The sequence below is a fragment of the Neofelis nebulosa genome, chromosome 10 (assembly GCF_028018385.1).
Source record: "Neofelis nebulosa isolate mNeoNeb1 chromosome 10, mNeoNeb1.pri, whole genome shotgun sequence".
NCBI lineage: Eukaryota > Metazoa > Chordata > Mammalia > Carnivora > Felidae > Neofelis > Neofelis nebulosa.
This window is the reverse complement of record NC_080791.1, coordinates 82,043,391-82,069,055: the sequence shown is the minus strand read 5'-3', so window position 1 is coordinate 82,069,055 and position 25,665 is coordinate 82,043,391. Positions and strand designations below refer to the sequence as shown.

The 25,665-nt window shown below is 39.6% G+C and overlaps 2 protein-coding genes across 12 annotated transcripts in view; both read left to right on the top strand.

Moving 5' to 3' along the window:
- The window catches only part of LGR4 (leucine rich repeat containing G protein-coupled receptor 4), a 102,762-nt gene extending 91,757 nt beyond the window's left edge, over window positions 1-11,005 (top strand). The window contains exons 12-18 of the mRNA XM_058688500.1: window positions 812-877; window positions 1,592-1,663; window positions 3,288-3,359; window positions 3,654-3,779; window positions 4,605-4,723; window positions 4,979-5,062; window positions 7,991-11,005. Of these exons, the coding sequence (XP_058544483.1) occupies window positions 812-877; window positions 1,592-1,663; window positions 3,288-3,359; window positions 3,654-3,779; window positions 4,605-4,723; window positions 4,979-5,062; window positions 7,991-9,267 (1,816 nt within the window). The 3' untranslated portion in view covers window positions 9,268-11,005. The remainder of the gene's footprint in view (window positions 1-811; window positions 878-1,591; window positions 1,664-3,287; window positions 3,360-3,653; window positions 3,780-4,604; window positions 4,724-4,978; window positions 5,063-7,990) is intronic.
- Window positions 11,006-14,267: 3,262 nt separating this feature from the next.
- The window catches only part of CCDC34 (coiled-coil domain containing 34), an 80,132-nt gene continuing 68,734 nt past the window's right edge, over window positions 14,268-25,665 (top strand). For 4 of the 11 annotated variants that reach the window (XR_009249852.1, XR_009249853.1, XR_009249851.1 and 1 more), the window contains exons 1-2: window positions 14,279-14,678; window positions 20,232-20,367. Coding sequence is in view for 8 of the 11 variants with exons in the window: in XM_058688508.1 (XP_058544491.1) it covers window positions 14,338-14,678; window positions 20,232-20,367 (477 nt within the window). In the remaining 3 variants the exon portion in view is untranslated. Of the gene's footprint in view, window positions 14,679-20,231; window positions 20,368-25,665 lie in introns of all 11 variants that reach the window. The other 7 variants (XM_058688506.1, XM_058688504.1, XM_058688502.1 and 4 more) reach the window with 7 other exon arrangements.

The window sequence follows — 25,665 nt, the reverse complement described above, 5'->3', positions numbered from 1 at the left end:
GGCTTTCTTGCCCTTAATTCTAGATGCCCTGGGACTGTCAGCTCTCCACCTCTTTCTGTTTTATCCAGAACTTAAGCAGAGCCCAAATCTTTCTTGGATCAGGAACCAATTAAGCATGGAGCTTTCCAAAAAATTTCAACTACCCTGGAAAGTAAGGAAGTAAAAATGTCATAAGAGCAAACAATTAAGTTACTAAGTTGTTAATAAGTATTCAGGGGAGAGAGATAGTAACAAAATAAGTGACTGATTGATTAAACAAATCATTAAATCATGTCACGGAATATCAAGCACAGTGATCACTATGGAGGAAACACTGCAGTGGGATTAAGTGAGAGTTAACGAGTCCCTATATTTGGTTTAATATACATTTTTTTGAAAATGCGAGTTATGCATACCACTCCTCTTAAAGCTTTATAATTAACAGAAATTATTTATGGTATAAACAAAATTATAAAAATATAAATTAAAAACCACATAAATCTACCACGACATAATTTTTATATATTTTCCATATCTATATATTTTATATGCTTAATGTTTTTAATAGTTTTATTTTAAAATTTTTAAAAATTTTAAGTGTTTTCAATATATTTTATATTGTCTGTACTCAACATTATATACTTCAAGTTTGCAATCTTAAGCATGTTATATCGCTCTAGAGACTTACAAGTCTTAGAAAAAAAATAGATGCTTTTCTTCAGGCATCTGTCTTTATTACAGATCTTAGTGCTGTTTTCAATACTGAGTACAGCTCTTTTAATTTAGTATTCTGATAACATAGAATTAATTTGTTAATTTTCATTGTTTTAAGGGACTTGTCTTACAACAATATAAAAGACCTTCCAAGCTTTAATGGTTGCCATGCTCTGGAAGAAATGTAAGTTGGTCTTGAACTTACTCTTTTTGCTGTGGTTTATGGTTGATTCATTGAACATTTCCTATTTTAAATAATGGCTTTACCATCAGGAAATTAGAAATATTAAAGAAATAAATGCATATAATCAGGTATCCCTGTGAATAAATGTCATATTGTACTAGTTGTGGTCATACAACCAGCATTTATTAGGTACTTACCAGGCATTCTATGAGACAGTACAGCGGGAGGGCTGTCTACACACACAAAAACAAACAAACAAACAAAAACTGTTCCTGGTTGTTGAGGGAAATCAAACCCAGATACCTACTGTGTACCTATAAGTTTTGATGGAAGTTGGTTGGGAGATGGGGAGAGGAAGGCACTAATTCTCCCGTCACTGATCCCTTTCTTTACCTTTCCTGTAGCCTTCTTTCCATTGTACTTGGTATGGTTGTATTGTCTTGGGTCCTTTTTTACCATGTTGTCTTCCTGCTCTCCTGAATGGGGTTGATAAGGAATTTAGCTAGTGTACATTAACTCCCAGCGTAAATTGGGATGGAATACCAATTAGTCTAACCCTTTCATGTTATTGATGAGGAAATGGCAGTTCTCTTACTTTCAACAAAATCAAGGTTATTTATGAATGAGTATTTAAACTTAGACAAAGTTTAAGAAATGTTATCTTTCAAAATTGAAAATAATTTTTCTCTTTTTTCCTTCATTTTTTTTCCTTAGTTCTTTGCAACGTAATCAGATCCACCAAATAAAAGAAGGTACTTTTCAAGGCCTGATATCTCTGAGGATTCTGTAAGTTTCTCTTTGATTATTAGAAACAACTAAAATTTTTGTCAAGTTATAAATTAATCTATCATTATAATTCCCATGATAGATATACTTAAAGATGTGATTTGTTATGTGTAAATGTTGTTCAGATTTTACCACGTGGTACTTTATAAATAATCTAACTTTCAGTATTTTTTGCCTTAGCTGATTTATGCTGTTGTACATTGGTAAGTGAAATGGTGTAATGTATACAACCTGAAAGATGGAGCTTGTTGGTTTCCTAGTCACAGTGATGAGGTTTGCCAATCCATTAGAGCAGCGGGTAGGCAAACTATAGCCTGTGGGCCGGGTCCAGCCTGCCTTCTGTTTTTGTAAATTAAGTTTTATTGGAACACAGCCATGCTCTTTTAAATGTTGTCTAAAACTGCTTTAACCATACGATGGCAGAGTGGAAGAGTTGGAGTAGAGAACATATGACCTAGAGGTGAAAATATTTACTACTTGGCCCTCTACAGGAAAAATTTGCAGACCCTCACACTGGGGTATATATCATAACAAATATAGCTAATGTGCAACAGACGCACTCATTTGAAAAGTATATTTGTAGTTGAGTGTATATTTGTGCCAATTTTTCCATTAAGCAGTTGGGGATATAGAGGTGGCTAAGACAGGCCTTGTCCCTGTATTTATAGAACATTAGTGCAGAAAACACAATATGCTAAAATAGTGAATATTTTTAAAATACAGAACAAATTTGAAAAATTGAAGGCGAAGTGAAATTACATATATTGATTCCTGTCTTCCAGTAGATCCCAGTAAGAAATAGAAAATAATTTCTACTACAAAGTATTTTATTAGAGATTGGGATCTTTTCTTGTGGCTGACAGTCTTACTGTGTGTGGGTCTGGGCAGTAGCGAGGAAGGGATCTGGCTCCTAGCCGCAGTCACTTGTAGAGCACCGATAAGCGACAACAGTGAAAAGCTGGCCTTTTTTGATTCGAAATCAAGTTTGCCGATTTGTCCTGTTATCCGGGAGATGTCTTTAAATTTCCCTTAATGCTCTGTTTAAGTGTGGTTGCAGATTATTTGTTTTATTAATTCTGCGATATCAGAATTTCTCAGGGTGTGTTTCTGAATACAGTACAGCTCTGGTGTTGATATGATTTTTATTTCCTGCTTGGGAAAGAATGATATCTGAAGCCCTTCTGGAATGCTCTTGTTTACATATTGATTATTTGTCTTCCCTCAGGGCCTTATCACTGACCTTTGAGAAAGCAAATAGTATGAAACCTGTTTTTATTTTCAGCTTTGTCAGGAGCTGAGTTTTTCCTCACCTACTTAATAGTACCAAAGGTTATATCATATCATTTATATTTTTGAACTGCTACCAGAAGGATAAGGTGGAGAAAATTCACAACTGTTTTGAAACAGGTGCCAACTAGAATTATTGCTCCGTGGAACCCATTCCAAGAAATAGATTTTTGTGAAGGAGAAGAATTCAACATAAACATGGAGTTGTTGGGCGAGATTAATAAGATTTATTATCTTATCAGGGATACTGTGACTACCTCAAATTCCAAAGTATAGTCAGAGTAACTGCAGTTTGAATTTATTTGAAAAGATTAACATGTTATTCTTATAATTGCAGAGATCTGAGTAGAAACCTGATCCATGAAATTCACAGCAGAGCTTTTGCCAAGCTTGGGTCAATAACTAACCTGTAAGTTGATGATTTTATGCAGTAATGTCCTGAAAGTAATAGTCTACAGGAACTTGTATTTTGGCATTGTCCTATCAAAATATTTTTTTCTGTTTAGTTGCTCCCTTGTATAAATGCTAAGCCACAGTGATATAGAGACACCTTCTAGGAAGGCAAGATGAATGCCAGAACTATTGTTTCGGCACGCCTGAACTTCCTCTTAGAGCTCTAGTATTTATGATGTTTACACATGTACAGAGGTTTTTGTGTAATTTGCATCTTCGGAGTTAATTTAAAGTCTCATTCACATTTTAGAGATGTAAGTTTCAACGAATTAACTTCATTTCCTACGGAAGGCCTGAATGGGCTAAATCAACTGAAACTTGTTGGCAACTTCAAGCTACAAGAAGCCCTAGCAGCAAAAGATTTTGTTAATCTCAGGTGCGTTTTTGCTTATTTTTCTTTTTTGTTGGGGTTATGGTGCGCCCCTAAAATATAGAGTAGGCTAGTTTTGGGCTGTGGTTCCCAGATTTTCTGGGAGGCTATAAGTTAAGAGTATTTTCTGCCTCAGTCCTCACAAATTTGGTAAAAAAAAAAAAAAAAAATAGAACATGAGCATTACGCCTTAGTTTTTGAGAACATGAATTTCCAGCCCTTGAGGCTGTCAGGAGATAATGTAGCCATTCATCAGACTGGTTTTTTATACAGTAGATTTGTCATGAACAATGTGGGGAGAACCACATAAGTGTGAACCTACAGAAAATTGATACAGTAGTGTAATACTTCATAGTAGAGACAAGGCTTGGGGATATTACTGTGGGAGAAGAAAATAAATATTTTTATTACACGTATGTGAACAAAGTAAATTCATTTAATGGTGTAAAGTCGCAAATGATCTGGGACATTAATATGAAATGAAACTACCAGTATCCTATGATAAATTAAGCATGGTAAATTCACGTATAAAGGGAGTCTGATAAGATTTCACTTTAAATTGTGGTATTACTCCTAAATTGTAAATATGGTTTGTTTTAAATTCAGCTTTTAAAAGCACATCTTATATGAAAAGAGAAATTCATGGTGTCACCTACCCGAGTTCTTTTCGCAGATGAGGAAACTGAGGCCCAGAGAGGCTAATGACCAGTTTTTAAAGCATGTGACAGTCAGGTCTGACTCCTAGGGCACTTAAACATTGAAATACTTTTTACAAAACAAAAGCATGTCTGTGAAGTTGTTCTTCAATGTAGATTTTGCAATTTTCTCCAGGTCTTTATCAGTACCATATGCTTATCAGTGCTGTGCATTTTGGGGTTGTGACTCTTATGCACATTCAAACACGGAAGATACCAGCAGCCTCCAGGACCACAGTGTGGCAAAGGATAAAGGCGAGTGCATGTACTTTTTAAAATAGAATGTGCTTTATGGCATTAATTCAAGTCTCTGTTATTGTAATCATTTTTGAAGAATAAATAGGAAATATGTGAGAAAACGGCATAGACTGTGTTACTTGCATCTTTAATATGTTATTAAGCCTCATGGAAGCTGAACGCAACTCATGTACAAGAGAGAATATTGCAGGAAAGTATGGTTCTTTTGAACTGCATAAAACTGGAATTAAGCAGTTTACGTTATCTATTCAGGTCCCACGGGTGCAGCGGGTGTCACGAGCAGTGCAGAGAATGAAGAACACAGTCAAATAATTATCCACTGTACGCCCTCCACAGGTATGCCCAACACATTTTGCTGTAGTGTCTTGCTCTAAATAAACATTAGGCACATAGAACTAAAACTTGGGGGCGGGATGTGATTTTTTGTAACAGGAGTGGTGCTAGATGATCTCACAAGGCCTTCTGCCTCAAGCTGTGGTCTGCATACCAGGAGCTTAGGCGTCCCTTGCAGAATCTCTGTCCCAGACTTATTGACTCAGAGTCTCCGTGTTACCTAGTTCCCTGGAGGGTTATGCACATGCAAAATCGAGAAGCAGTTTCTGAACGCTTCTTTAACTCTAGCGACCAGTTCTAGGACTTACTGATCTGCAAGGATTTTTAGTGTTACCTTTTTTTTTTTTAATGCAACTTTGATTTTCCTTTTCTTTCTACTTTATTTCATTGAACTTTAGTGGACTTGGGAAAGTTACTAAAATGAGACCACATATTTGGTTGTGACCATAATGTTGGACTCTGCCTCATCTATCAGGGAAGATAGATTGGGAATTTTACTGTAAAAGAAAAAAATAAATAATTGGCTAACTGGTGTGCTATGAAGTAGAATTTTTTTTTAATATAATAACATGGGATGATCTGAATATTGAGTTTATAACTCAGAATCAAAAGTATTATGGACTTTCTAATGATGACTGCTGAATTGTGAGCTTTTTCAGGGGCTGTGTATGTATTCTTTTAATACTTAGCACAGTGCCTGTGTTGAGAATGAGCTTAAAGTGACCAGATGAGCAAATGGAATTGGCAAGAATCATTTCAGCGTAGGCAGTGTATATTATCTAGGTTCTGAATTAATTGTTGGAAGTTAAGAGGGTGGAGCTTGCTCACTGGCCTGATTGGGGTTCTTGTATTAGAGAATGTGCATAAGGAACTGACAACCCAATGAGAAGGGAACAGCTTTGTTAAAGAGGAGACTAGACCTGAACAGGCACGGATTCCATTTTCTCTACACTGAATTTAAACCTTAGCCAGGAAGAAAGTTGGTCTAAGATTCCTCCCCACTCCCCCCACTGCAGTAGAGTTACACTGCGGGCTTGACTCCCCACTCAGCTGTAGTAAAACACAGACCCCCATGTGCTCACACAGAAGCAGGGAGTAGCAGAGAGTGGGATCCATCTGTTAGAACTGGAGGAGGCAGCCAGTTTTCAGACAGTGACTGGGTGGAGCCTGCTTCCCAGGGGAGAGTATCTCCACCTACCAGACACTTCCAAAAGGATGTCCTGTTCTCTCAGGTCAGATGAGCTACTCCTTCTTCCTTGAAGGAAGATGAGTTCAGATACAGAGATAAAGGTGGAAGCTTCCTCCTAACATTTCCTAAGGGGGTGGGGGGAGGGGGGGAGGATAAAAATTTTTTTAAGTTTCTTGTGATATTTGGAAGTCAGATAAATATAAAAGTTGCTGAGCTGGCTTGTAAGGTCTGTGAATGTCTCAGCAATTTAAAATGTGGGATGTATCAAAGTTCATGACAGTTCAGAAAGATACATCAGAACATGTGTTTTAGGCAATTGTAATACATAGTTTTCTTGAGCTTTGTAAACAAAATTTAGTTTTCCTTTACTAATTTTAAAATAAAATAGTTGTCATTTGTGACATAACTAGCCCGTCAAAGTACATACAATTTAGTTACTAAATTAGTTCTTGCAATTCTAGTTTAAATTTCACAGGGTTTTATTGGATGTGGCTTTGTATGAATAGCTAACATCAGTGTGGTTTTGCCCTCACTCTATTTATTGTCTCATTGAATAACTTTTGTCAGGTCTGTTGAACACTTTGACGTCTCAATTTCTCTGGATGGAAAGTGGGTATAATTATACCTATCTTAATCTGCTTCATCAGATTGCCCTTGAAAGCCACATATATACATGTACATACATACACATACATAATTTTTAAAAGCTGTATTGGGATTGGGAAGGAAGAAGAAAAGGACCTAGGGGCACCTGGGTGGCTCAGTTGCTTAAGCGGCTGACTTAAAGGTCGTGATCTCACGGTTCGTGAGTTCTAGCCCCACATTGGGCTCTGTGCTGACAGCTCAGAGCCTGGAGCCTGCTTCAGATTCTGTGTCTCCTTCTCTCTCTGCCCCTCTCCCGCTTGTGCTGTTTCTCTCTCTCTCAGAAATAAATAAATATTTAAAAAAAAGAAAGAAAAGAAAAGGACCTAGTATTTATAGAAGTCCACCTCTGTACCTAGTAACTTTCTTGCGTATCTCATGGATGTAATTTTATTTAAGCTACACAATGCTATAAAATAGGCATTATTGTCCACAAGTGAGAAAATGAAATTTATAGAGGTTTAAGTTGCTTTCTTAAGGAAGAGTAGCAAGTTATGAACCCCATATTAAAGCCCTAGTTTATCTAATTCCAAGCCTTCAGTGTATCAAGTACTTATCAGGTATGAGGCACCGTCCTATATATGCATATATACATATATGTATACATATACATATATGTATATATGCATATATATGCCTTTGGTATGACTTTACCAAATATTTAATAAAAGAAATTAAAGTCAGTTATTTTTATTTAAAAATTTTAAAATATGCCTCAATGGTAGTAATTTTATTATTATTTTTTAGCTTTATTTATTTATTTGGAGAGAGAGAATTCCAAGCCGTATCCGCATTGCCAGCACAGAGCCCAATGCAGGGCTCAACCCCACCAACTGTGAGATCATGACCTGAGCCAAAACCAAGAGTCTGATGCTTAGCTGACTAAGCCACCCAGGCACCCCCAAATCAGTTATTTTTAAAATAGCCTAGTCCAGTGACTAAAATATCTAAGAAATAGTCATCTTTTCAGTTTGGTTCAATTCAGTTGTAGCAGCAGATTTAATTATGCTAGATTAACCATCCTTACTTTTCTTGCAGTCCAGAGCATACAGGAATATGGTGTTTTCTAAATTGTCTTTTATTTCTCTCTCTTGTTTTAGGTGCCTTTAAGCCCTGCGAGTACTTACTGGGAAGTTGGATGATCCGTCTTACCGTGTGGTTCATTTTCCTGGTTGCAGTGTTTTTCAACCTGCTGGTCATTTTAACCACATTTGCATCTTGTACATCACTGCCTTCCTCCAAACTGTTCATAGGCCTCATTTCTGTATCCAACTTATTCATGGGAGCTTACACCGGCATCTTAACTTTTCTGGACGCCGTGTCCTGGGGCAGATTTGCTGAATTTGGCATTTGGTGGGAGATTGGCAATGGGTGCAGGATAGCCGGGTTTCTTGCAATTTTCTCCTCCGAAAGTGCCATATTTCTATTAATGCTGGCAGCTGTCGAAAGAAGCTTATCTGCAAAAGATGTCATGAAAAACGGGAAAAGCCGTCGTGTCAAGCACTTCCGGGCTGCTGCCCTTCTTGCTTTTCTGGGAGCTGCAGTGGCAGGCTGTTTTCCACTTTTCCACAGCGGGGAGTATTCTGCCTCACCCCTCTGCTTGCCATTCCCCACGGGAGAAACGCCATCTTTAGGATTCACTGTAACCTTAGTGTTGTTAAACTCCCTGGCGTTTTTATTAATGGCCATCGTCTACACAAAACTGTACTGCAACTTGGAAAAGGAGGACCTTTCAGAGAACGCACATTCTAGCATGATTAAGCACGTTGCCTGGCTCATCTTCACCAACTGCATCTTTTTTTGCCCCGTTGCGTTTTTCTCCTTTGCGCCATTGATCACTGCGGTCTCCATCAGCCCTGAAATTATGAAGTCTGTCACTCTGATCTTCTTCCCGTTGCCCGCTTGCCTGAATCCAGTCCTCTATGTGTTCTTCAACCCAAAGTTTAAAGACGACTGGAAGTCACTGAAGCGACACATTACCAAGAAGAGCGGATCGGTGTCAGTGTCCATCGGTAGCCAGGCTGGCTGCGTGGAACAGGATTTCTACTATGACTGTGGCATGTACTCGCATTTGCAGGGTAACCTGGCCGTGTGTGACTGCTGTGAGTCCTTTCTTTTGACAAAGCCAGTGTCCTGCAAACACTTAATAAAATCACACAGCTGTCCTGCATTGGCGGTGGGTTCTTGCCAAAGACCGGACAGCTATTGGTCCGACTGTGGCACGCAATCCGCCCACTCTGATTATGCAGACGAAGAGGATTCCTTTGTCTCGGACAGTTCGGACCAGGTGCAGGCCTGCGGACGAGCCTGCTTCTATCAGAGTCGAGGATTCCCTTTGGTGCGCTATGCTTACAATCTACCGAGAGTCAAAGACTGAACTGGTGTGTTTGTAACTGTTTCCCCCATCAACCAAAATCACAGCATTTAGAGAAGAACCCTGGTCTGACCTTTCATCTGGGAAGCACTTCTGGGATCACTGCCTGGTGTGTCACTTAGAAGGAGGAGAAGGGGGGCAGTTGATTTCTGAAACCAGACGTTCTCAAGGAACAAGTGCCTAACCTGTCAGTGGATGGAAAATGCAACGTGCAAGCAATGTGTGGTCTGTTTGGAACAAGTTTATAACTTGAAAAGTTTTATGTATATCATAGCAATATCATGTTAGGTTTTCCTGATCCATGAGAAGCAGATTTATACCGATTTCTGAACTAAGCACAAGGTGAACAACAGCTGTTAATATTTTTTTAAGAATATTTTAAAATGTGATTTTATGTAGCTAAGAAAAAGTCTTGCTAATTTTACCTAATGGTTCGTCATTAATCTCAGGACAACTTAACTGCAGGGCCAAAAAAGGGATTGTCTCCCAGGTAAAACTGTGAGAACAGAAGAGTAGGCATCGCCTGATTGCATTTTCTGGTCCCATCTTTCACATAACAGAATCATAAATTCTGTTTAAGTGATTTATAAACCTAAAACCTGAAGATGTTTTTAAAACAATATTAACAACTGTTAGATTTTAAAAGAATAGCTGAACGTGTGTTTTCAGTGGTCACGCTTCACTGTGGTGCAAACCCAGTAATTTTGCCCTCAGTGTCTTGTGACCACACTAGGAAAAAGTAAAGGACTCATTGTTGTGTGGGTTTGGTAGATTTGGCTAAACTACTAACTGATATGGGATTTTAATAGTATCTGAGGGACTTGATGGCTCTGTGGAATGTTCTCGTTAAAAAACATTTCTTAGTATCATTGGCTGAACCGACACTTTCCAATTTTGTTGGTATGTTATCTACATATAGTTTGAATTACGCAGAAAATAAACAGTGGTAAATTATTGTATTAAGTTGGAAGAAATTGGGAGTAATTATGACACAAAGCACTTATAATTATTTCTTAGTGAGCTGGATTCTCCTGAACCTGTGTTGTTACATGGTAGCTTCCATACATTTTCCCCTTACTGTGATTTAAATACGAAAGAGCCTATGCTACAGTTCAGATACTGTGTCCTTGTGAGATAAAACAAATCTGTCATTTAAGAAAAAGAATAAAGCTTAGACCTATGTCTTTAACAATTAAAAATTTTACTTGATTCTTATCCATGGACTTTTGACATGTCACTATGTGGAGTCTTAAAGTTATGTTTTTTGAACCATATGCTAAATCAATAGCAAACCCACTGCCATATTAGTTATTCAGGATATACTAAAAAACATTAAGCTAGTTTGCAGTTTAATAGTTAAACTGTATATAATGTGCATATAATGAATTTTTATCTTATGTAAATTATTTTTAGAACACAAGTTGGGAAATGTGGCTTCTGTTCATTTCGTTTAATTAAAGCTACCTCCTAAACTGTAGTGGCTGCCAGTAGCAGAATGTTAAATTGTGGTTTATATACTTTTTTTTGCCTTGTAAATAGTCTTGGTTGTACATTGTCAGTGTAATAAAAACAGAATCTTTGTATATCAAAATCATGTAGTTTGTATAAAATGCGGGAGGGATTTATTTACAGTGTGATGTAATTTTGTAAGGCCAACTATTCACAAGTTTTTAAAGTTGCTATCATGTTTGTTTATTTACACATCTGATAAATATTAAATCATAACTTGGAAAAAAATCTAGCTAGAAGTGTTTTTTCTCCAAAATTCAAGTTACCAAAAACTTCACATTTCATTTAAAACATAGAATAGCAGATACCTCAACTATAGACTGTGCTATACGTGTAGTGGGAAACACTATTGCATCCTGAGTCTGAATGATAACTCGTGGAAAACAAATTGTGAAATTTAAGAGACTACCATTAATTAGGTCTTTGTTTAAAAGCAAATGATTGGGGTTCCTAGCTAGCTTAGCTGGTGGAGCGTGCAACTCTTCATCTCGGGGTTGTAAATTCAAGCCCCACCAGCTTGGATGTAGAGATTACTTTTTTTTTTTTAATTTTTTTAATGTTTATTTATTTGGGGGGGGGGGCGGCACAGTGTGAGTAGGGGAGCGGTAGAGAGAGAGGAGAGAGAGAATCTCAGGCAAGCTCCATGCTGTCAGCACAGAGCCTGATGTGGGCCTTGAACTGAACTCACAAATGGTAAGATCATGACCTGAGCTGAAACCAAGAGTTGGCCGCTTAATGGACTGAGCTACCCAGGCATCCCGGATGTAGAGATCACTTTAAAAAACTAAATAATAAAAGCAAATGATTAGTAATCCATGATACCAAATGTAGTCAGTTGCCCAAATGCTTAGCTATAAATATTCACAATCATCAAGCCCTAATTTTACAGACGAGAAAATAGAGGACTTGATGAAATTTAAGTGAATAGCTAAATACTACACAACAGATAAGAAAGCAAACCAGTACCCAGTTCTTCTTAATGTGAGACATCGGCTTTTGGTTTTGTTCATTTGTTTTAAACTTAACTTTGTGTCTGGAATTTCCATAACAAAAAGAGTAGTATAATTACCCTTCCCATCACCTCAGCCTTCACCCCAGGTACCCATCACCCAACTGTGGCAATTATCAACAGCACATGGTAAATCTTGTTTCATCTGTGTCCCATTCACTAACTCGCTCTAATCCATCTGCCCCTTGGATTATTTCTTGTCGTCTATTTATTTATTTTGAGAGAGATGGAGAGCGTAAACAGGGGAGAGGCAGAGAGAGATAGGGACAGAGAGAATCCCAAGCAGGTTCCACACTGTCAGCTCAGAGCCTGAAGTGGGGCTCAAACTCATGAACTGCAAGATCATGACCTGAGCCGAAATCAACAGTTGGACATCTAACGGACCGAACCAACCAGGCACCCCTACCCCTTGGATTATTTTGAAGTGAATCTAAGACATGTTTCATCTGTAAAGTTTCAGTATGTCCGGGGATAAATTTTTAAAAGTTGCCTAATTATTGCTACAAGGCTAACTGGTAATGGTGTTATTTTTGTAACAAAGTCAGATAGGGATTTTTAAGCAAAAGTTACTCTTGTACGAGGTTACAAAGTCAGCAAAAAATAAAAATTTATCTCAACTGTACCATGAAAGTGAAAATGAGTAGTAAGTAGAGAAGTTACCAAAAACTTAAGTGGGGGGAGGCCTTCTTTTGAGCTTATTTATACATGTATATATAATTCTACCAAACTTGATTATGGCTTCTCAGTCACAGTAATGACAAGGCACTGTAAGAAAGGAGACCACAGGACTCAATTACGTTCAAGCCCCAGCACCAATGCCATGGATCTCTTTGGTTCATTATCTCCAGTGTTGCTACAGCACAATGCAGTAGATGGTCATTATGACGATTCTCAAGACATCAAGGGAAGGACATAATTTGTTTAGTCAAACATTTTGAGGAGGCAGAAACGTATGACATTTTAGATTCCTATACCAAGAGGTCAAAGTGGAAAAGTTTGGGAGTTTAAATGACACAATTTATCATTTTCCGTTTTCTCTGTCAGGTCCTATGCCAGAAACTTTGAGAATTAATGACACACTAATGACTGGGAGATAGGTTACCTCCCTGTTACAAAGGAGTAAGTTAGGAAAGCCAAAGAGCTTGTTTAAGGGAATCTCATGAGTAAGAAGAAAATCACTGATTCAAATCCAGGTCCCCTTCATACTAACACTTTTATGTTTTTTCCTCCTCTGCTTCAGGGATGTCAGATTATGTTGGGAATAGTTTGTTACCTCCGATGAAGCCCTGAAGTGGCCCGAGGCCTTTTAATGCTGTTACTGATTCTAGGGAGGTTCTCATAAAAGTCTTAACCAGATCTGCCAATATTGAATAACAGAAGTAACTCAAGAAGTACAGAATGTAAACTCCACTAAGCCAGTTTTATTTCTTGATTGACTATATTACCACAGTTAAATTGATCTAATTTTCTGCCATTTTCATTTTGTTTTTACTGAAAATTTTAACAAAATTAACAAAAATTAGCATTCCACTAAAATAGTTTCAACCATGTCATACTTTATTAATTATAGCTACTGCCTTGTGAATTGCCCTTGGTTGCTATTATTTCTGCCGTACCTCATTCTCATGTGTCAAATTTTGCAGATCTAAATTAAATCAAAAATTTTCTATTACTCTTTGGTCAATAACAAATTTTGTGTGCTGTCTTAGCCTTTGTCACTTTTCAGTCTGATATTTCTACTAGTAATATGCACCATAAGCTGGACCAAAGCCATATTTATTTACAAGTGTGCACAGTTTTGTCAGCATGAACAAAGCATCCAGGTTTATTGTCTATCACTTCTTCCTTGCTACCTTCATCCCTATTCCCAGTACCTGAAAAGGACAGTGCTCCTTCCGAGGTCTCACCAAAAAAATCATAAAATGCAGATCACATAATATTTTAATACGATGATTCTACACCACAAAAGAATGAGGAACGTGTGAAGGCAGGGCTTTTACTCTATCTTTAGTGCTTAGCACAGCCCCTTGTAAATTAGAAGCTTCAAAAAGACCTCAAAATTCACATGCACCGACACACTAGTTACCTTAAGATGTCAGGCAAATGAGGTGCTACCCAAAACAACGGAAGATTGCCCTCAAAGAGCATGCTTGGATACACCTGGAAACTTGGATAAAGTTCGCTCTCCTCTCCCCATAAAATATGGCTGTGTGCGGTAAGAAATGACTGATCCTTAAAACCCTGACCTGTTAAGTATACGGCGGTAGTTTTGGCTTCCGCCTCTTGCTCTGCCTCGCTCAGTGACAGCACATTTCTTGTACTACATGAACAGCAAACGAGGGACGCGCCCCGCACGCTGTCAGCGGCGGGCAGAGGGAGGCCCGGGCGCAGCAAGCCGCGCTCGGCAGGCGGGGACAAAGCCCTCGCGGCCTCCACGCGTCGCCATGGCAACGCGAGGTCTGCGCCCGCCGGGATAGGCCGGCCCGGCGCGCGCGGGGCCTGCTGGGAGAGCACGTCCCCGCCGCCACTCTGCCGGTTTGAACTTGGCGGGCCCGATGTGGGCTGCCGGGCTGTGGGGGGCTGCTTCGCCGGCTTCCGACGCTCGGTCCTCGGCCGGCTGCAGGTCCAGGTCTCGGCCTTCCTCCGGCCCCTTCTCCGACCTCATGGCGGGCGCCCCGGGGCAGGGGCCGGAGACGGTGACGGTCTGCTCGCCGTCGCCGCCGCTGAGCTGCAGCAATTCCACCATGTCACTGTTGTCTCCCCTTGGCCACCAGAGCTTCCCGTTTGACTACGACGATGGCGACGGGGAGGATGAGGAGGACGTGGAGGAAGATGCTCAGGATTCAGAAGCTAAGGTGGCGAACCTGAGAGGAGTGGAGTTACAGGGGTGCGTCAGGTAAACCCTGGGCCACGGGCCGGTACTGCCCCTCTCAAGATCCCTTAGACCCTTGCAAGCGCCTTCTTCTGGCGGCCAGACACTCTCCTGGCGCCCGCCTCGGGGCCGTGCAGGCCCCTGCATTCTGAGGTGCCGCTGCTGTTTGCACGTAGAGTTGTGGGCCAGTTCTCACACATGCCTGCAGATTTTCTAGGGTTCTAAATCTCTTTAACTGAGAATATGATCGCTACAGTCCCTGTGCAGAAAAACGTACGTAGTCTCAAAAACACAAAAATTTCCACCATTTCAGGAGTTTCCTGAATATTCACAAGTCAGATTGTGGACACCAGAACTCTTGTTCAAACCCTTAACACCAAAATTCTTTCCTGCGCCTTGGTAGTACCTGGGGTTATTTTGAAAAAGATCTGATTGCCAGTGAAGGAGGTTGTAGTAAAGCAGTATTGCTTTGGGGGCCATAAATGAGGAGCTGAAACATAGATTAGCAATGTCCATCTCCGCATCCACAGACAAGGCTGGGTCTGGTCTGACCACTCACTGAACAGAATAGAAATCACCGAGTCAGTGCTAGAACCAAAGAGATTATTAAAATCACCTTTTTTTTTTTTTTTTTTTTTTTTTTAATTTCTACAATTACTCAGCAAACATCTAGTTTGTGCCACATACTAATCTAGATACGGGGGACCATAAACAAGATAGACATGGCCTCTACTTTCATGAAATTAAAGCCTACATGAATTTATTGTACTCATTTTACGGATAACAAAACTGTGGCTCAGGATACAAGCACAAAGTGGGATTCAGAGGCACCCACCTAGCTATTAGCAGAGCCAGGCCTAGCACTGAGGTATACCGATCAGGTTCTGTCTTCCCTATGCGACATGCCTATTATTATGAGCTGTATAGAAACAAGAACAAAGGGCCTATCCCTGCAGGAATAACTTTCTGAGACAGGCTGAGTAATGCAGGTTCCTTCTGGAGTAGGCTCGTGCATCATCTTTAGAAAACACTCACAAGTTTCTGATTATCAAGCTGTGTAAGGCACAATACAGGAGATCTCAGAAATACAGGCCAGAGAACGTATGCTTCATGTGTAAGCAGCAAGGTAGCCCGCTTGAGGGTAAGGCCGTCATACCCAGAATGCGTGGATGGAATATGGAACCATATGAGATGACTGCTATACACAGTCACAGCAGTGAGAGAGTAAAAGTAAGTACATTGGGGGAATGGAGGTCAGTAACAGTAACCAAGCAAGCCACTTGTCCAGACTGGTTGTAGCAACAAGAAACAGGCCTCTGATCAACCTGATAGTGGTTCTTGATGATAGAGTTTCGGGAGTCCATTCTCATGTGGGTCATCATAGGCATTCTTCAGGATTGAGTTGGTCCCAAGGATTTTTGAAATAATTTTAAGGCTTTGGAAACTACCTTCTGAGTCTAACCAACAGGGCTGAGCAGTGTCGACACAGTTTAGCAACCTATGGAGGAGCGATGGTTATCAAAACCACAGAGCAGCTACTGAGACCTTGCGTTAGCTTCCAGGAGCCAGAGCCCTAATCAACTGGAGCTCAGGAGAGGAACCAGACATGTTTTATGTCTCACTTTAGCCAAAGCCCAAACAAGCTGGTAGCATCTCAGGACTAAGGCTTCCCTCCTTATCGCTGCCATATCACAGCTCATTCCCTATGAACCAAAGGGAATAGGTAGGATATGGCCTGGAAGGAATACACAACTTGTCAGGCCTTGTGGGTAGCAAGTGGCAGATGCCTATTAGGTGTTCAATAAATGTGCTGAATGAATGCCTAATTCCCATTCCTAGAGAACACGTAGATACAGTGGCTGTCTTCAAATGCTTCAGAAAACCTAGCATTTCCTTTCAGGAAAGTGAGTGTTTACAAAATTTCCTCATTCGTCCTCCCTACCTCCAACCTTCAGTTGGTGCCCTGGACAGTTTGGGGGTGAGGTGATGAGGAGAGCAGGCAGCCCGAGCCATAGTCCCAGCCCTGGTTCTAGCAGTGGGCATTCTCTCCATGGACCAGGGAGTACACCCAGAGCTGTGTGGGATTGTATGCCTTGTGCCCATTGTTCATCTGCCACAGGGATAGACTGAGGCATCAGGTGCGCATGGTGAGATGAGCTCTGGGTATTTTAGGTGTTCATAGAGCCATGCTTAGAGGATGGCTTCGAGCGTGTTGTACGGGACTGAGATGAAGCTCACAGTTGACTTCAGAAAAGATACTGAGAAGTATTTTCCTGGAGTCTTTCATCATATGCCTTGGGCCTTCTATTTATTCACCTTTATCCTGGTTTTTATATCACTGTGCATTAGGAAAACCATGCCTTAATAAATGTCTTAGTTGTAAAAAGCTGCTTATTAAGCCTCTTTTGATTATGGGTAGAGCTGTAGTGTATATGCTGCACATTTTGTAGTCTATATGATATCATTTGTTAAAAATGTTAAGGCAAGACATTTAATATTTAAAGTGTCTTTTTTTTTTTTTTTTTAAGAAAAACACTGATCTCACCCTTTCAACAAATATTTCTTAGGACCTTACTATATTCTAGGCCCTAAGCTAGACTCTTGAAATAAAAAAATGAGTTAAAACATGCTTTCTGTTTGTAGGGAATTCATAGCCTATGGCAGAGATGGACAAGTGATAGACAGCCCAAGGCACTTAGTCCAGATATTTTGCAGAGTTAATGCCTGAATTGAATGGTTTTTTTTAATGTTTATTCATTTATTTTGAGAGAGAGAGAGGGCGAGAGGGGGAGGGGCAGAGAAAGAGAGAGGGAGAGAGACTCCCAAGCAGACTCTGTACTGCCAGTGTGGGAGCAGACACAGCACTCCATCCCACGAACCCAGAGATCATGACCTAAGCCAAAATCAAGAGTCCAGACGCTCAACCAACCGAGTCACCCAGGGGCACCCCTGAGTTGAATCTTGAAGGGAGGGTAGGATTAGCCGAACTCCTCCTCCTACAAAATGACATGCACCAAATGCTCACTGAGTGCCCGGAATCTGTGTTAAGTGCTGTAGCAGAGATTGTCTCATGCAGTAGCACCTGTGAGGGAGCCTCTGCTCTCATGTCCATGTGCTGGATGAGAACAGAGGATTCAGTAGGTTCAGAAATGTACTTAGCTAGGAGGAAGCAGGTAGAGATTCATCCCAGACATTGTATTTCCAAACCAAGCTCTTGCATGGCTCGCCCTGGGGAGGTGGAGGCATTTCAGTTTTAGACGAAACTGCGGAGCACAGGGACATGGCACATTCATCAGTCTGCTTCAGTGCGACAAGACCGGTAGGGTCCAGAGCAGCCATTGGCAAAAGAGGCTGGGAAGACAGGCAGGAGCCAGTCCCTGGGTTTCAGGCTGTAGAGTTTGGGTTTCATCCTGTGGGCAGGAGCCACAGAAGACCCTTGAGGTAGGGAGTGACATGATCGCATTTGAAGGCTGAATCTGTCAAGAGTTGTGGAAAATGGTTCGAAACGGAGGCAGAAAGGCCGGCTGTGTCCACCCTGTGGTGGTAAGATTGGGAAAGAGGAAAACGGCTTGAGAAAATTGAAAGAAGCAGAAGAGACATGACTAGGTAATGGCATAGGTGTGGGTGGTGGGGGCACTAATGTGGACAGGGAACAGGAGGAGGAACACAGGTCTGGGTTTCTGGCGTGGCTGGCTGGGTGGCTCTTGGTCCTCTTCACTAAGGTAGGATTTTAAGAGAAGTAAAATTTTTCTCGGTGGAGAGGGTAGAAGAGGATTAGACGTGTTTGCCGCTGATTGATATTAAGTGGAGCTGTCTGTCAGATGGTTGGAAATACGTCTGTAGCTCAGGAGAAAGATCTGGCCTGGGATGACTGATGTGGGCACCATCTGCACCTGGTGATAGTTGAAACTGTGGGAGCTGATGAGGTGTTTCTTCAAGACGGAGAAGGAAACGTTCATATGAGAAATAAAGAACACATCAACAGTGTCTCTTTCCTGCCAGAATACAAATTGCATGAGGACATGGATGAATGAATAGCAGGAAAAAAAATGAGTAAGCCGGAGCTGTGAGGTAGAAGAAGTTGTGCAGAGCGGTGGGCAAGGCAGTTGGTTGCCTGAAGCAGGAATGTTAAAGAGACAGAGGCACTGAGTCTATAAACACCTAGTCTTTAGAGCTGCCTTGGGTCCTGAACAACCTTTCTCTCCTTGGGTCCTAATGGTTCCGCTTTTGCTAAGTTTTATGAGGCTTGTGTATCTGGCTGAGGCCCAGTATTTCTCCTCCCCTCCCCTCTTCTCTTGAGCATGAATGAGTACTTATTTTTCCATGTACCTAAAAAGAGACAGACTGACAGAGGTGCGTAGTGGAGATGGAGGTCACTAAACTGGGGAGTCGTAAACACCCTGTCTGAAGAATGGCAGAAGGGAGTCAACCAGAACATTAAAGAATATAAGAACCATATACATTTTTTGGTAACTTTAACAGAAAAGTTGAGAATTTCTGGGGCAACTGGCTGGCTCACTTGGTAGAACACGGGACTTGATCTTGGGTTGCAAGTTTGAGTCCTACTTTGGGTGTAGAGATTACTTTAAAATCTTAAAAAAAAAAAACAAAATTCTGTTTACCCTTCACCTAAAATCCTTAATTAAAAAAAAAAAAACAAAAACCTTTTTTGTTTATTTTGAGAGAGAGACAAAGCATGAGGGAGGGATAGAGAGAGAGGGAGACACAGAATCTGAAGCAGGCTCCAGACTCTGAGCTGTCAGCACAGAGTCTGACACGGGGCTGGAACCCACGAACCATGAGACCATGACCTGAGCCGAAGTCAGACGCTTAACTGATTGAGCCACCCAGGCGCCCCCAAAATCCTTAATTGTTAACACATTTGCTTTATCATTCTGAGTGTGTGTGTATATACACAGAGTCTCACCCCCACCCCCACCCCCCTGGGACTATTTAAGGGAGGAAAAGGGGAAAGTCTGCTCCAGGATCTGATTAGGATCATTTGTTGTAATTAGTTGTCCAGATGAGAGATTTTTTTTTTGTTTGTTTATTTATTTTTGAGAGAGGGAGGGACATAGCATGAATAGGGGAGGGGAAGAGAGAGAGGGAGACACAGAATCCGAAGCAGGCTCCAGGCTCTGAGCTATTAGCGCAGAGCCCAATGCAGGCCTCAAACCCATGAACCACGAGATCATGACCTGAGACAAAGTCGGACATTTAACTGACCGAGCCACCCAGGTGTCCCAAGAGAGATTTTTAAGAATAAAAAAAAAAAAATGTTGTCATTGAGCCAAATGGATTGGTATAGTTATCCCAATGGGTTTTTAAATAATGTGATTTTAGGTGATGAATTCAAAGGCAGTTTGATAGATAACTAATTCCAATATTGGACTTCTTGTTCATGATTTTTCAAGTGTATGTTTATATATAATTAAGTTCATATGTATTTATAAAAATCACGGTATTATAAATACGTTTAGTATATATTATACTGCTTTTGCTGTGTAGTTTCAGTGATTTTGACTGTTAAGCCAAAGAGGTTTGAATACAGATGCTATAGTGTCCTCTCTCTTGTAGCAGTGTGGTTGGGTCAGAAGATAACCAAGAACAGAAACAGGTGTGCCTACCAGAAAGCCACCTGACACCATGGGAAGTGTGGTTTGTTGGCAAAGAAAAAGAAGAACGTGACCGTCTGCAACAGAAGGCTCTGGAGGTAAATTAGACAGTATCCTTTTTACTGAATCTATGAGTTCACAAATTAGAGCTGCTGTCACAAGTAAAATGTTAATGTTATCCCTCAAAACAAAATTTTTCCGTTTCTTTGTATTAGTTTGCTATTTCCGTTTTAATCTCTCTACTTGTAGAAATAATACATTCATCATAAGAACATTTGGAAAATACAGCTAAGTATAATGAAGAACATGAAAATCTCTAATTTTACCACCTAAACATAACCAATGTTAATATTATTGCATATAGCCTTCCAGATTTTCTGCAGTGTAAATTAAAAAAAAAAAACAAACTACAAGTGTGTATATTAAGACATATAAAATGGAGCTTCACCATATGTACATTTAACTAAAGTAAATGCAACTGCATTTATTTGGTAAAATTTTTAAGAAAAAAGAGAAACCAAAATTGAAATAGAGACAGAAACCTACCCCCCTATCACTCAGAGCATTTGGCCTAGGGTGAGTGTGTGTGGGGAGACGGGAATCTGCTGGGCTTTCAGGGTTTTTCAGTTTCTCTGTGCCTCGCTGCCTCACTTGTGGGCATTTCTGTGTTTGTGATTCTCTCTGAACTCTCACTCTCCAAACTCCTAAAATAGCGTGAGATACATTTTCACATGAATCCTTTGAACTCTTCGTATTTGCTGCTGAGAACCTAGCAACGAATTTGGAGGATTTGGAGGATTTGGAGGATTTGGCATCCTGTAGTTATTCACTATCTGGATTCTCCCTATCTGAACCTAGAAACCAAGTAGATCTGAGTGGTAAGGGGTATGTCTTATTTCTAATGAAACAGCATCAAACTCTTTTGTAACCTTTTTTCCACCTGTCATATTGTTAATATATTTCTGTATCGTTGAATGTGTTTATGACATCATTTCTAAATGGTTGGCTAAGATTATTAAAATGTATTTTAAGTGTATTAGATATATACTAGAATATAATTAACTGGTTCACTATTGTCATATATTTAAATGTAATCTATTAGTAACTATGTTGCCATAAAAATCCCTGGATCTAAAGCATTGCTGTCCATGGTCTTCTTGTAATAAATTTTCCATATCAGTTTTGTCACTAGTTATTTCTGTGATGGATTTTGAACTGTGTAGGCAGTCACATATTCAGGGGTCGTGGCATGATTCAATGATTGTAGAAACCAGTGTATTCTGCTGTGTCCCTGTTGCATGATGTTTGTAAAACACAAATTTATTCCTGGAGAAGTGCACAGTAGTACTTGCTTCCTCTTAGAAGGGCACGGGACTTGAGAAAGATCTTAAGATTTGATGCCAGGTGGGCTTGTTTAAACTTTTTCGCTTCAATTTCCTATCTGTACGATAGGAATAAAAATAATACCTGTGTCACAGGATTTTTGTGAGGTTTAAATGAGACAGAATATGGTGACTGGTATTGTTTTATTGGTATTGTTACTGATAACATTGCTATTTGTGGCCTTTCTAAAGCTTTTTCATTTATTTTCAGAATTAATGTGATTTATTGAGACCCCAGAGTTTTAGCCTCAAATTTTAACATTTCTAATTCCATTATTTAATGCAGTAGCTTTCAAAATATTTGTTCCTGGTGAGAAATATACTTTGCTTCATGTCATACACAAATGCATACATATACGTATCTGAAACGATGTCTTGATTTTGTGCAAAATCTGGTATTCTGTCCGTCCTTCCTTCCTTCCTTCCTTCCTTCCTTCCTTCCTTCCTTCCTTCCTTCTTTATTTATTTATTTAGAGCGTGAGTAGGGAAGGGGCGGAGAGAGAGAGAGTACCAAGCAGGCTCCGTGCTGTCAGCGTAGAGCCCAGCATGGGGCTCCATCTCATGAACTGTGAGATCATAACCTGAGCCAAAACTAAGAGTCAGATGCTTAACTGACTGAGCCACTCAGGCACCCCTTTATTTTTTGTTTTTAAAACCCACAGATTGGTTTTAGACTCAGTTTGGAAAACACTGATCTAGTGAGCCATTGGTAAAGTGGAGTTCAGTTTATGGTATTTAGCTTTATCTCCAACCTAGAGATTCACTTATTACATTAAGGAAAGGAGGAATCCCTTCAAGTTATTTCAGAGTCAGCATACAGTAAAAGAAGTCAATTAAATTACAAAAAAATTCAAAAGGGAGCCTGAACTTTGGAGTCACATAGAACAAGCCTAAAATTTTAGTTTTGCCATTCTGTGACCTTGGGAGAGTTACCCAATTTCTCTGAGTCCCAGTTTCTTTATCTGTAAACCAGATGTTAGAGAGGCAATAATAGTGTGGTTAAAAGCATAAATTCTTGAGCTGTACTTTCTGGATTAAAAACTTGGGTCTTGGGCATATCGTTAACCTCGCTCTGCCTCAATTTCTTTATCAATAAAAGGGGGAGAATAATATTGACCTCATAGTGTTGTTATGAGGACCCAAGTGAACATAAGGAGATACCCTAGTATATAGGAAGCATTCAATGAAAATTAGTTGTTATTATGTATTAAAACAGATGATAATAATAAATCCTGAAGATTTGTTTTGAGAACAGATGAAAATAATGAGTATAAAGTCCCTACCACAATGATTAAGCAGGTAGCAGGGTATGCTTAGTTGAAAGATTAAAATTTCTTCATGTATTTAGTACTTTGAAGTTTCTTATGGCTACATCATTAACTCTAAACCAATTAAAATATTTTAGCATGAATCTTGGTGTATCACTCATGCCAATGGTGTAAAAACATATAGGCCCACTACTCACTTTATAAGTTTATTTTACGTTCTTGTGATATTCACATTTATTTTCATGCCTTTTCCTTGCTTTGTTTTGTTTTTCTTTTTTTTAAAGATTCTATTTTTTAAGGAATCTCTACATCCAACATGAGGCTCAAACTCACATCCCTGAGATCAAGGGTCACATGCTCCGCCGACCGAGCCATCCAGGCGCCCTATTCCTTGTTTTATTTTCTAAGTGATGCTTTTCTTATTTTTCTGTCCTACTTTATTGCATTCTCTAATTTGTTTACAAGTCGTACCATTAAAAGCACAGATTATTAGTCATAAGGAACAATTCATTTCAGATTCTTGTTGAGGACCAGAAAGTAACTTTGCCAACGTTTCAGTTCCTGGCAAAGCTGAGACTGGGTCCTCGTTCTTTCAACTTCCAATTTCTTAAGTGTTTTTGCCATAATATCAAGGTGTATTGTAGAAGTGAATGGGTCAGACTTAGTATTTAATTTTGAACTTACCCTACCGGTCTTGTTTTTTTCCTTGAAAACTTAAAGGAAAATTTAAAGGATTATTGGGTCATTAAAAAATCATCTCTTCTCCTAAATTTTATTTTAGCAACAGATTTTTAGACAGGCATTTGTTTCAGACATGTCTCTAAGACTGAATTAAAAAACTATTTTAAAAAAATTAAAAATTTTTTATTATTTTTTTTTAATGTTTATTTTTGAGAGAAAAAGCGAGTACACACGCAGGTGAGGGGCAGAGAGAGAGGGAGACAGAGAATGTCAAGCGGTCTCTATGCTGTCAGTGCAGAGCCTGATGTGGGGCTCAAACTGTGAACTGCGAGATCATGACCTGAGTGGAAATGAAGAGTCAGATGCTCAACCAACTGAGCCACCCAGGCACCCCTAAAATTTTTTTAAAAATTAAAAAGAAATTGCTTTAATCCATCAACATATGGTGCTTATAAAATTGGTTATATTTGTAACTAATGTTGAGTGATAAATATAGTAAATGTTGAACATTAGCATTATGAAAAACTAGCATATTGGTATTATAGATCATATACATTTTATATTTAAATTTTTATTATTTAAAAAACTTACTTAGACTGCCCTAAATTCTTTATAACCTTTAGTTAATTCTAATTTTTAACATTTGCTTTAACATTTTAATACAATCTGTTCTAAATTATAAAAATGATCTAGTGTGTGAATAATCCAGGTGCTTTTTTCTTTTTTTTCCCCATCTTGCCTATGGCCATTTCATTCATTAGCCCTTAATAAAGAAATAGGGCAGGATATATTTAGAGTTGATGAAACTCAAAACTGTAACTTTTCCTGATTCCTACCTTAGTGATCAAAAGTTCTTCGAAAGTCAGCAAAAGCTATTGAAATAAAAATATACATTTAGGATCCTTTTTGGATTTTGGTTTTCCATAATCCAGTGTTCACTCTGTGGGAAAATAACTATAATTCTGTTGAAACTCAGTGGTCTCCCAAAAGACATCCTAGGGTCTGTGTTGGAGGGGACGCTGGCTGTGTCTGGAAAAGGCATGGCCTGGTGGTAAACAGGTGGAGGCTGTCAGGCTGGGAATTCTGAGAGGGGCCGCCTGTGTGTTTGTTGGGGAGAGGGGATTGTGTCTCAGAAAGGGATGTGTATTCTGGGGTAGCCAATGACTTGAACAGACATCCTGACAGTAGAGCACTGTTTGAGTCAGTTACAGCATTTTGTCAGTTATAGGTACTTTTGATCCTTCATCTTTAATTCTTACATCAACTAAAATTTGTGAAGAATAAGTCTGCTTTTTTCTCTGAGTTTTTAGTATAGTTACGTGAAGAATCTTAAAAGGGTACATAAATATAATCAATCATATTATTAGTTGTATGTTTAAATGACTACTTTCCTTAAAAATAAAATAAGAGTATTTTGGAAAATTTTGGATATGTGGTTGTCAGATCTGTATCTAGCAGTCACACACACACACTTCTCAGACCTTCTTCCCCTCACTGCTCCTACACTGTGGCAGCCTCCCAGTCAGCTCCCTCAAAGTAGTTGTCCTCCCTTCAAATGCAGTCTGCAAACCTGCAGGGTTCAGAATCATTCCCTTTCCCATGTATTCGTGCTTCGTAGTGTTCAATTTACTGTGCCTGTCTCAAAAGACCTTTTGCTATCTAGTTAGTACGACACTCTGACTTTCTAGTCTGCCCCGCCCTTGTCAAGCCATCTCCTCACTGACCCTCTTATGGTACTCATTTCCAACTACCGTGGTTCACACTGGTTCTCTCCTCTTCCCCTCCCTTCCTTTCCACTTCCTGAACTGTTAAACACAGCCCCTCACAATGTGGTGCTTTAATGCTTTCGTATGTAGATTCACATAAGATTGGAGACGTCTAGAATTTCATCTGTATCTCGGTTCTTGCTGTCTTTATAGTAGGCACTGCGTAAAAAAAGTATTAGGTGAATAATCAAGGCATAGCATCTGTAGAGGTAATGAAGAATCCCTTTAAAACCAAGATGGATATTTTACTTTTGGGGTGGTGAGGGGTGTATAGTGTTGAAAAGTTGGAAGACTTTCTG